Source organism: Glycine soja, chromosome 11 (genome assembly GCF_004193775.1).
Source record: "Glycine soja cultivar W05 chromosome 11, ASM419377v2, whole genome shotgun sequence".
Classification (NCBI taxonomy): Eukaryota; Viridiplantae; Streptophyta; class Magnoliopsida; order Fabales; family Fabaceae; genus Glycine; species Glycine soja.
The window spans coordinates 15,497,300-15,510,030 of NC_041012.1; the positions used below are offsets into that span (position 1 = coordinate 15,497,300).

Below are 12,731 nucleotides of genomic sequence, written 5' to 3' on the forward strand. Positions count from 1 at the left end.
TTGCTCCTTTTTAAAATAATAGACTTTTAATTTTTGCTTCAAAATAATAATTTTTTTTAGCTTTTTTAAGCTATTTTTTTTCAGCAATACCTTTGAAACCTGAACATAAATGAAAAAAATAACAATTAATACTTACATTGAAAAGAGACATATGCCATAAAAATATAAAATGATAGATAATGAAATACAATATTTCTCATTGGTGAATAGTTAGATAATTTATCAGCAGAACAGTTGAAAATTGAAGATATTTTTATCTAAACCTATATCAATCGAATGTTTCTTTGATTAGTACTAATTAATAAATACATCTAGTTGGAATAAATTTCCATGTAGTAAATTTAATAATTTTTATAATAAATATTTTATACTAAACTATATTAGTATAGTAGTTTAAATTTTATGTACTATATTAGTGTTAAAAAAACTTATCATATTAACCGATAAAAAATTATGATTAGTATAACCTTTAAGAAAATTAATTAAAAAATAATAAATTTATTATATATAATAATGTGTGATTGAATAATATTGTAAAGTTTTTTACATTAGTAATTAATGCATATATCATTTACTCTTTATATATAATTATTTTAAAAATTATGTTTAGAGTGATTTCTAATAGACTGATAGTGTATTTTATAATAATAGAGCAAAAAATTTAAATTTTAACAATAAAAATATATTTTAATATTTGTATAAAAATAATTCTATTTATAATTAATTAGTATTTTAGCATGATCATTAAGTCATTATACATGATATTTTTTTCTCTTATTAAAATTAATAATTAAAAAATATAATAAATATTTTAGATCGGTCATACTAAAAATCAAAATTGAAAGTGTAGTTCTAAATTATTTTTTAGTATAACCGATCCAAAAAGTTTTGTAAAATTTTCAAAAGTTGAAAAGGCATCAATATTTTATATGACTTGTTCATATAATCAATATAGTTTCTTTCTATATTAATTAAAAAAAATTGATCTATAAAGTTTAATCTAAAATTCAAAATTAAAATTTTATAAGACGTTCACATTTTGGATCAACTACTATAGATGTTAATCTCAACATTACAAACTATCATTATTTTATATACTATATTAATTTCTAGAGAATTAATGTAGAATAGTTATTTGGAAAACGATTATCGCATCAGTGAATATAATTTAATTTGATTAATATATAAAGATGAATTGAAATTTAATTCAATTAATCTACAAAGATCATTTAGATTTTTTAGAAAATAAAAAATTAATTTAAAAATATAAATTTTAAAAAATATTTTAGAAGTTTAAATAGTTGATATTTTCAGAAAAGTAAAAATATCTTTACACTACTATTTAATCATAAACTATCAGGTATGATTAATTTATTAACTTTATAATAATTACTAGTTAAAAGTTAAACATGATTTTTAATTGGTTGATCTTTACACTAACAACGTATACCCATTAATCACAAAAAAACTGTATATCAACTTCTCTTTACAGTAAATGTTTTTAGGTAATATTTTTGTATTACAACTTCTCTTTGTAACGTTGTATTTGTCGTCACTCGTAAGCCAAAATGCGCAAAGTATCACAATTGAATATTGTTTAGTGATTTTTTCTTAACAAGGTATTGTTTAGTGAATTAGTGCACGTTGCCTGCGGTAACAACTACTAACAACATTTCTAATTGAGATAAGATTTTTGTATTATTCATATATGAGATAAGATTGAACGTTTCTAATTGAGACGAGATAAGGTTTTTTTATTTATTTATTTATAAATGAGATAAGATTTATTTCATATGCATGGTTAACATATATTTCTAACCTTGTAAAAAATATTTTTTTTTTAATCAGCGCATTTTTTTCATTCATAAAAAAAAAAAAAGGGTGAATGGCGTGTTAAATTCGTACACTAGATATAACATTGGATAAAAAGTTTAAAGACGATATAGAGGTGTTTGGGGAAGGTGGGGCCCCAACTTAGGTTTGATAAACTCCTTCAACCTACCCCGAGTGCATCCCCCAATTTTAGAATCAAACAAACCTCAGTCCAAGAACCTTGTGCCTTCAGAAACCCTGACGTTGATTCAAATTGTTTGTTCGCACTTCAATCTTCAAGTGATAAGTACACTCTTCTCTCCCCATTCACTCGCATTGGCTTTCATTGTTGTCAAATTCAGATTAGGTTTCCCTTTCTCTCCCTCTTTTGTTATCTTATCGATTTTGGTTCATGCCCTGTAGTTTTCTTTCTTTATTTCTTTGTTTCTTTCTTCATGTAATCCTGCAGCAAGAATTTTGTTTCTGTACTTTATTTTCCACCAATTAAAACATACAATTTTCTCTGGTGCATCTACTCTGAACACCGAACACCTTACTAAGCACTACAGGTAGCCTGAGCCGTATTTTTTTTAATTCAAGTGAAAGAGGAAGCAAAAAAATGTGAGCGCTCCTGCACTATACGGCTTTTTGGCGTCGCCCTATCTGGAGGCAGATTTTCTAAAAAAAGCGGTTGATTACTCGGATTGGTTCTCACGTCCCTATGCCCAAAAGGATGGATGAGTTCGGTTCAAGTCTTCATCGATCGGGTGGATCTATATGCTGAGGGGGTGAGACGAGGTGTAGCGCAGTCTGGTCAGCGCATCTGTTTTGGGTACAGAGGGCCATAGGTTCGAATCCTGTCACCTTGATGTGAAGGGCTGAAGTGCACAGCCTAAAGAGCACCCATCCCCCCGTAAACTTTCGCTCTTAGAAAGAGAAAGCCAAATGCGCTATACATGTTTAGCAAACTTCTTCTTCACACATGCTGGTTTTTTCTTTCTCTTTTAAACTTGAGTCTGTCTATTATTGTATAAGCACTTAGATATCATATAATTTATTTTTATAATTGAAGAATTCAGTTTAAACTATTTTCACATAAGATATGTATAAGCACTTAGATATCATATAATTTATTTTTATAATTGAAATTGAAGAAATCAGTTTAAACTATTTTCACATAAGATATAAGTTGTTTTCATCATTTATCCTAGAAAGCTTATTGAAATAAGGAGAAAACAACTTACGGACATACCATAAGCTATTTTCATAAGTTTTTGCAACTTACAGAAGGGCTGATAAGCCCAAGTAAACTTTAAATAAGCTCTTCTAAACATACCTTAATTTGATCATTGCTTAGGAATGTGAATGCGTTGTTCTAGCTTGAATATATTTAAAATGCTGAGAAATGTGATTATTTTAGTAGGGATCCAAGTTCTCATATCTATAGATTCTATGTCTTTGCAGTTCCCATTTTTGAATTTAGGTGATAAAGAATTTATTCATTTGAGTTGCACAGTTTTACCAGTACCAACAGTCCAACACCATCAGGCCCTACTAACCTGGAATAATAATTTGAAAATGGTGTCGTCAAGCTGCTAACAGGGTTGTTGCATTTTTTATTATATTGTAAAGTAGATTTTGTTTGCTACTTTGCTTTTAACACTTCTGTATTGATGCCGATGAATTTGGGAATAGTGTACTTCTCTTTGTTATGGAGCAAATTTTCATGATATTTGCATAGAAAAACGTAATGCACAATGTTATAATAGTTCATTTTTTTAATATTTTTTCCTTGAAAATATGAATGATGGTGTCAACCATTATATGATCTGTTTCTATTTGAAAGACTGAGAGAATTCTCATCAGGCCTTTTATGTTTTCCTTACCTATAAAGCATTGTAATTTGTAATAATTTTTTTTTCTTATAAGTTTTTCTTGCTTAGTGAATTACGTTACTTTGCTCAAAATTTTAAATTTTGTAAATTGTAATACCAAGTGTACATTGATTACCAGTGTGTCTACATATTCTTTTTTTCATCTCTTCTGTGTTGTACAATTTAGTGGTTGCTCTTGTTCTGTTTAATTTCATCTTTTCTTTTTGTGGAATTTAGAGAACAAAGAGTTATGTAGTTGTTCTATAAGTTTAAAGGTTGAGGTTATGAATTTTGAATTGTGAATAAGTTGGTTAAGTAGCACTTTTTTTTACCTTGACCTACTTGGTTTCAACTAGCTATTTTTTTTTTTGTTTTGCAAGCAGGCAAATGAAGTCGTGAAAGCAAATAACTTGTCTGATGTCGTTGTTGTATTGCATGGGCGAGTTGAGGTAGACTCCTTTGACCAATATATGGTTTTCATTTTTCATAAATGCTATACTTTATACCATAGTTACTTAGTGCATGATACTCTTTGGTATGTGTATGGATGCATGTTATGTAGCATATCATATGTCGGGGGTATATTTCATTTTGGTATATTATTTAAATTTGTAATATGTTTTACAATATTAATTAGTATCTATTAATATAATTTTTTGATTTTTTTAAATTTTCAATATCTAGGCACACATATATATAATTACTTTAAATTAATTTTTCTTATATTTTAATAACTTTAATCATTATTTTAGGTTAATATATTTCGGGCTTTTTTCCTTAACAAGGTGTTGATCCAATTATGAGCCAACAAGGGTAATAGGTGAAGCTGGAGAACAGAATGAAAAACACTTGTCCGTGCTTCCCATTGAAATCATGAATATGCGAGTAAGGAACCTCACAAAACCAAATGTCTTACATGCAACTGTCTCAGAAGTTTTACGATGCTTTCAAGCTGTGTGGGTCCCCACCCATTGCTCGCAAACTTCATGCCCAACTCATACTCTCCGGTTTGGATGCTTCCCTTTTCTTACTCAACAATCTACTGCACGTGTACTCCAACTGCGGCATGGTAGACGATGCTTTTCGCGTTTTCCGCGAGGCCAACCATGCCAATATCTTCACTTGGAACACCATGCTCCATGCCTTTTTTGATTCGGGTCGAATGAGGGAAGCAGAGAACTTGTTTGATGAAATGCCCCTGATAGTGAGAGACTCCGTTTCATGGACCACCATGATATCCGGCTATTGTCAAAACGGCCTCCCTGGTCATAGCATCAAAACTTTTATGTCAATGCTCCGGGACTCCAATCATGACATTCAAAACTGTGACCCCTTTTCCTATACTTGTACTATGAAGGCTTGTGGCTGCCTTGCCTCCACTCGGTTGGCTCTTCAGTTGCATGCCCATGTCATCAAGTTACATTTGGGAGCCCAAACCTGCATTCAGAACTCCCTTGTTGATATGTATATTAAGTGTGGAGCAATCACTTTGGCTGAGACTATTTTCCTTAACATTGAAAGCCCAAGTTTGTTCTGTTGGAACAGTATGATTTATGGATATTCTCAATTATATGGACCCTATGAAGCTCTCCACGTGTTCACCCGAATGCCTGAACGTGACCATGTTTCTTGGAACACGCTGATCTCAGTGTTCTCTCAATACGGCCATGGGATCCGCTGTCTTAGTACGTTTGTGGAGATGTGCAATCTGGGGTTTAAGCCCAATTTCATGACTTATGGCAGTGTACTCAGTGCATGTGCTAGCATTTCTGATCTGAAATGGGGTGCCCATTTGCATGCTCGGATTCTTCGCATGGAACATAGCCTGGATGCGTTTTTGGGAAGTGGTCTCATAGACATGTATGCCAAATGTGGATGCTTAGCACTGGCGAGGCGTGTGTTTAACAGTTTAGGGGAACAGAATCAAGTTTCTTGGACTTGCTTCATTTCAGGGGTTGCACAGTTTGGACTTGGTGATGATGCTTTGGCACTATTTAACCAAATGAGGCAGGCTTCTGTGGTGTTGGATGAATTCACCCTTGCGACAATTCTTGGGGTTTGTTCAGGTCAAAATTATGCTGCCTCTGGGGAACTACTTCATGGATATGCAATCAAAAGTGGGATGGATTCCTCTGTTCCTGTGGGGAATGCAATCATTACAATGTATGCAAGGTGTGGTGATACTGAGAAAGCTAGTCTTGCATTTAGATCAATGCCACTAAGAGATACCATATCATGGACGGCCATGATCACTGCATTCTCTCAGAATGGAGATATTGACAGGGCCCGCCAATGTTTTGATATGATGCCTGAGCGTAATGTCATAACTTGGAACTCCATGTTAAGCACATATATTCAACATGGCTTCTCGGAAGAAGGGATGAAGTTGTATGTTTTGATGAGAAGCAAAGCAGTCAAACCGGATTGGGTCACTTTTGCAACATCTATCCGGGCCTGCGCTGATTTGGCTACTATAAAACTTGGGACACAAGTCGTATCTCATGTGACAAAGTTTGGGCTTAGTTCGGATGTTTCAGTTGCAAACAGTATTGTCACCATGTATTCAAGATGTGGACAAATCAAAGAAGCACGGAAAGTTTTTGACTCAATACATGTGAAAAACCTGATTTCCTGGAATGCCATGATGGCAGCATTTGCTCAAAATGGTTTAGGCAATAAAGCAATCGAAACATATGAGGCTATGTTGAGGACAGAATGCAAACCTGACCATATAAGCTATGTTGCTGTTTTATCTGGTTGCAGCCACATGGGGCTTGTAGTTGAGGGGAAACATTATTTTGATTCCATGACTCAAGTGTTTGGCATTTCTCCAACAAATGAGCACTTTGCTTGTATGGTAGATCTGCTTGGCCGAGCAGGGTTACTAAACCAGGCCAAGAATTTAATAGACGGAATGCCTTTTAAGCCAAATGCCACTGTTTGGGGTGCTCTACTAGGAGCATGCCGAATCCATCACGATTCAATACTAGCAGAAACTGCCGCAAAGAAGTTGATGGAATTAAATGTTGAAGATTCTGGAGGTTATGTTCTTCTAGCAAATATATATGCAGAGTCTGGGGAACTAGAAAATGTTGCTGATATGAGAAAGTTAATGAAAGTGAAAGGAATTCGAAAGAGTCCAGGTTGTAGCTGGATAGAGGTTGATAACAGGGTACATGTGTTTACTGTAGATGAAACCAGTCATCCACAGATAAACAAGGTATATGTAAAACTGGAGGAGATGATGAAGAAGATAGAAGATACAGGAAGATACGTTAGTATCGTCTCTTGTGCCCATAGGAGTCAGAAATACCATAGTGAAAAGCTTGCTTTTGCTTTTGGGTTGCTTAGTTTGCCACCTTGGATGCCTATACAAGTAACGAAGAATCTCCGCGTCTGCAATGATTGTCACTTGGTAATAAAGTTGTTGTCCTTGGTCACCTCAAGGGAACTTATCATGAGAGATGGATTTCGATTTCATCATTTCAAGGATGGGTTTTGCTCCTGTCGAGACTACTGGTAGTTTGGTGTACACATTATTCTTTTCTATATTTTCTTAGTGCTTCCTCTCCCATTGCTTCTGCTTTATACCTTTTTCCTTATGAAAAGCCAACAATCATTATTTTTAAAAAGTATGTTATCTGTACTATAATTGTTACATAAATTATCCAAAGATCATGTCGGTGGCGGCTTGATAAAATTTTACTAGGTTTCTGAATAATATGGTTAATGTTTATGGACAAGTAAATGAATCATTGGCTATTTCAAATGTTGTAGAGCTATTTAAACTTGTTTTTTTAAGCACCTCAACAGATCCTCAGGCACCCAAATTACTAGATGACATTCTTCGGCGATACTCACAGCATGATCTATTTGCTGCTTTTAACTATCTTAAAGAGAAAAAAGTTTTGGTAAGTCGTTATCAATCTCTCATTGTTTGCATTAATTGCATCAGATGTGATGTTGATTGGTTATGTGCTTAAATTGACCCTGTGCTGTTGATTGCTGTAGTCATCTTTATATTGGTCATCATGTGAAATAGTAACATGCCTCATAATTTTATAAAGCATTTTAATTACCATGTATGAGCCAGATTATGTTTTCACATGTGTGTGGGTGTGTAGACTCATTTCTAAACCGTAAAGCCTGTTTTAAATGAAGTAATATTTATCTTATAAGAGAGTTGTAGCTTAACATAAGGAAAACGATATGCAACATGGTTATATATTTGAAGGCAGTTGCTAAGAGAATATTATGTCAAAATTGACTTAATTTGGTGATAAAATATCTATATTCATGTTGTCAGTATTAGAATTAAGCACATGTAAACAAGAGATAAGCACATGCATAACTCAGATTAGCTGTTACTGATTTTTAGCTGATTGAGTAATTAATTCCTGTATGTTAGCCCTTAGAATTAGCATCAGATTCCATTCTATTGAATTCTGTACAGATTATAAATACTCTCCATTTTAGCTGATTATTCGCATAATTCGCCAAATTCTATCCGCATGTTACATGTACAAAGGTTTACAAGGATTAAAATATACATAAAAGTTGCTACATGTCCCCCCAATATAGGTTGTACATCCTTGTGTATTTGGAAAAATACCTAATACCTATTCAAGCTATGAAATTCACTTCAAAATCATTGGTAGCCACACACTCTTGGGACGTGAGTTTGGAACTAACTCAATCCCAAAAGTTAGCTCATGGGGCGAGGATTGTCTTCCACTTATATATTCTATCTTGGCGCTATCTTTAGCCGATGTGGGACTTCGAGTTTTCCCAATACACACACTATTAAATCCCAAATAAGATAAAAGTAATCAGGGTCACTATAGTGTTGTTCTTAATTCTCAGATTTACTAAGACTCAATTTTACTGATAACTCATTACTAACTGTAATGGACATTTTCCTTTGACCTTAAAAGACATCATGGATGTTGCCTTAGATTTCTGAAGAGGTTAAAACTATGATGAGCAAAGCAACCTGAATGTGTGTGTGTGCCCACTTTAAGATAGTTTCTGGTACTGTTGCCATTTATTTTAATTTCACTCTCCACTTTAAGATTTATTTTACTACCTGGTTTATTTTTCTCTTCCTTTCTCCTTTTTCTCACTAGTTAATGTTTTATATAGACAACCTGAACATGTGCATGTGTGTGTGTGCCCATGCATGTTTTTGTACAAATTCTAATTACATCGACATTTGACAGGTTGGGGGCACTGGCAATGAACGTTTTGAACTATCACAACATTTCTTGCAGAGTGTTTCCAAGTCACCATTTCCATTTAATACTGGAAAGCAAGCTGTTAAATTTTCTGCATGGCTGGAGGAAAGAGGCAAAGACCTCACAGAAGTGGGCGCTAATCTTGCTGAAGATCTACAATGTGGGGACATTTTTCATTTGCTTGCTTTAGTCTCGTCGGGTGAACTTTCAATTTCTCCATTCCTACCAGATAATGGTGTTGGAGAGGCTGAGGACTTGAGAAGTGCAAAGCGTAAATATGATACTACCGAGTCTTCATATAGTGATAAAGCCAAAAAGTCAAAATCCTTCTTTGGAGTAGAAGGTGAAATTATTTCTCGTCGGGAAAAAGGTTTTCCTGGTATCATCATTTCTGCACACCAAACAACAATTTCAAGAGCTGATATTTTAAATTTGTTGAAGGATAATGATAACTATGGCCAAACTTTTGACGAAGATTTCCAATTAAACATTGGCCAAAGCAGTAATTATTCACTTCCTGACAATATCTTGGAAATCACTAAATCTTCTGACCCTGTACCTCTGGAAGAAAATCATAGTGAATCACCCTGGGAAGCTATGGCAGGCTATGCACGACATTTGTTGTCAGAATATTCCAATAAAAAACATGCATATGCAATTTGTGCTGAGGTCTTCAGGGTTGTTTATGCTGCCATCCAAAAGGCTGGTGACCAAGGATTAAGCATGGGAGAAATTTCCCGGGTTATAAACTTGCCAGGTATAGATTCTGAGATTTAGCCAAGCATAAATTTGACTTGAAATCGATTAATATATTTATATAGATTTTCAATTATTTATACTTTGAAAATGATTATTGTTCTTTGGCTTTGTCTTCCAGGAGCAGAGACAGATGTCTTGATTGTTGATGCTCTTCAAGCATTTGAGCAAGCCTTAAAGGTTCCTCCCTCCTTTTCCTTGTTTCAATAGTTTATTGCATGTGTTTGTTTGCAACTAATGGTTTGACCCAACAGAAAGCAAGTTTTTTCCCTACTTCTACACATACCATGGCTTGAGACCCAAAATCATATTCAAACACAACCCAAGTACTAAACCATGTTTTTTCATAACTTGTTATTTTTGGATCAGGTTAATGCTTATGATACTGTCCGTGTTGTTGATGTCTTATACCGTCACAAGTACTTTTTGACACCTATGTCTGATTTTCATCTTTGTGTTGTACAACCTTCCTCAACAAAAACCATCAAGAAAAGTGATCATACATGTGAGCTTTATGAATTGGAGGTATGCAAACTCTATAATGCTACTTTATTTAATATATTTGAAATTTCATACAACTTTGAAATGGGATTAGCTCTGAGTGATGCTGCATAATATCAAGAGGGCCTAAAGGAATAATGAAAAAGGATTTGCTTTTATCCTATCCTTGTTTACAACCTTACTTAACAGATTTCTAACAGAATCATAAAAGAAGATAAGAAAGATATTTTGAGAGAGAGAGAACTTGGGAAGCAAGAAGTGAAAAATGATATTAAGCCGCTGAACTTTGTGTTACAGTTTGGTATATATAGGCTAGAATAGTTAGTTGTAACCACTAACCTTTAAGAGTTGTAGTTTGCCTCACCTTTCTTTATGTGTGTGGATTTCAAGTAAAATCTGGCAAAATCTCCTTTTGCAGCATTATAACTTGAGGTGCAGTGTAAATCAAGTTTTACAATTTTTAATCCTTCATTAGGAAATGGAAAAATCCACTTACGATTTCATTTTGTATGTGTTAGGATGGGGTATTCTACATCATATGCACGTGTTGAATCCACAGGTATTTTATCAAATTTTTCAAAATTCTGTACTTTTGTTATGAAATTGCTAGTTACTAGTTAAGTCATGTGCTGACTTCTATTCTGAAATTTCTGGACTATTATCTCCATTTGTTTTTTTCTTAAAGAATCTTTTAAAGATAAGATTGAGTCAATGATCCTTTTCCTGAGGTATTATTGAAATATGCCTCCACCCTCTCTAGTTTAAAATTATGCAATGAACCTCCAATGGTTGGCAAAATCTATTCCTACACTTACTCTCTGTGTGCCCATGCTTGTGTTGTTTGCAATCACAGATTTTGTTCTTCCATACAAGGTGAAAAGAAGCTGATAAGGGATGATCTATGTATATTATGAAACTGGAGAAGATTCAAGCCTAGAATTTTGCAAGCCTATAAGTTTCTCAATGTCTAACTCCAATTTATTTCAATGTCATTTATCAGATAAAACTATATAAGTATAATAGAAAAGGTCATTGGTTTTATGCAAGGCTTTATACTATTATTTTTTTCATCTGGTGATTGTGAGCCTAAACGTTGATATGATTTTCTTAATGTTGTCACTGCCTTTATTACTCTGTTTGTGTGCTGGTTTTGAGCTTATATGCTGATTCGAGTTTCTGACAGAACTGTAGAACTCTCTTGGAATTGATGGTTCTGGATAAACACCTAATTGTGAAGAAGATGCATCAAAATATGTTAGATGGGGGACCCTCCTTACTTCCGGAACTTATCGGAAGCAAATCCAGTCAACCGAAGTTGATATGCCGAGAGCATTTCTTCGCCAATCCCATGAGTACTTCCTTGTTGTAGGGAATCTGTGGCATTGACATTAGACATTAGTACTTGTTATATAAAAAACATATTTATAGGCAATTTTGGATACTGGTTTAAGTTATATTTGGAAGAAGTGTAACTTAGGCAATCCTAGTAAATATGTTTCAGGCTAGGAACTTAGGATTTTGGATATTTGACAAGTTTGGTTGCTACAATCCTACTTGAGTATAGCAGGTTGGTAAACACATCATTCAGATTTTTTCTTATTTACTAGCGCTTCCTAACCGGGCCATGTCGGGTTTTTTTGGATTTATTTTAAAATGTAGGAAAAATAATATAATACAAAATAAAAATGAATTTATATCATAGTAAAAAGACACATTTTAAACACCTTTAATATTAAATAATATTCATTATATTTGGACAATAATATTTTATATTTGAGTCAATAAGATTTTATTCAATAAACTATCTTATTTTTAATATTTTTCAAAATAAATTTAAAATTATAAAATGTATAAAAACAGTAATACATTGAAAATTTTGATCAAAGTAAAAGTATTAATGTGTATACAAAATATGTGATAGTTTCGTAACCAATTTATATACACAGTATTTTCTTTTTATCTATAGAATATATATAGTCCTTTATCGGATTTGTACTTGTTTTTTGTCTTCTTGAGTAGTAATCTCTCTTTTATGCATAAATATCTTTTGTTCATATAAAAAATTAATATTTAAGTTTAAAATAATTAATATTTAATTGAAGTAAAAGTATTAATATGTATACATAAAATATGTGATAGTTTAGTAATTTATTTTTATACACAGTATTTTTTTTTATCTATAGAATGTATGGTCTTTTTTTATTTTGTACTTGTTTTTTGTCTTCTTGCCTAATAGTATCTCTTTTATGCATAAATATCTTTTGCTCATGTAAATAATTAATATTTAAGCTTAAAATAGTAAAAGACCAACAATTTAATATTTTCGCTATAGTTAAATAAGACGTTACAGAAATAGTAATATATATTTTCATATACTAAATTATGTAAATGAATTGTTAAATGATTTTTTATTTATTTTTTAAAACCAAGATAACTAATTAAAATTGTTTCAATGTAAAATTTTACTTTTATAAATAAGTGTATTTTGAATCTGAGTAAAAATAGGAGTGATCCGTGCACCGCAGGGGAATCTTACTAGTGTTACTAATAATAC

The 12,731-nt window shown here is 32.8% G+C and overlaps 1 protein-coding gene across 8 annotated transcripts; it reads left to right on the forward strand.

Annotated features, from left to right (window-relative positions):
* The first annotated feature begins 1,964 nt into the window (after nt 1-1,964).
* Nucleotides 1,965-11,776, forward strand: LOC114375646 (pentatricopeptide repeat-containing protein At2g13600-like). Of its 8 annotated transcripts, none has more exons than XM_028333483.1 (7): nt 7,005-7,205; nt 7,500-7,597; nt 8,906-9,677; nt 9,798-9,856; nt 10,046-10,201; nt 10,696-10,736; nt 11,361-11,776. In XM_028333483.1, exons 1-6 carry the CDS (start codon nt 7,151-7,153, stop codon nt 10,726-10,728), a joined length of 1,173 nt encoding a protein of 390 aa, XP_028189284.1. In that variant the 5' UTR covers nt 7,005-7,150; the 3' UTR covers nt 10,729-10,736; nt 11,361-11,776. The 8 variants fall into 8 exon arrangements, 7 of the variants coding, with proteins under 7 accessions (XP_028189279.1, XP_028189278.1, XP_028189281.1 ...); XM_028333482.1 differs by lacking the exon at nt 7,005-7,205 and adding an exon at nt 11,031-11,050 and having other exon boundaries at nt 7,392-7,597; XM_028333481.1 differs by lacking the exon at nt 7,005-7,205 and having other exon boundaries at nt 7,392-7,597.
* Nucleotides 11,777-12,731: the final 955 nt, after the last annotated feature.

What these genes read in the sequence shown, in the direction of transcription:
- LOC114375646 (XM_028333478.1), top strand. Translation starts at nt 4,594, where the DNA reads ATGTCTTACATGCAACTGTCTCAGAAGTTTTACGATGCTTTCAAGCTG.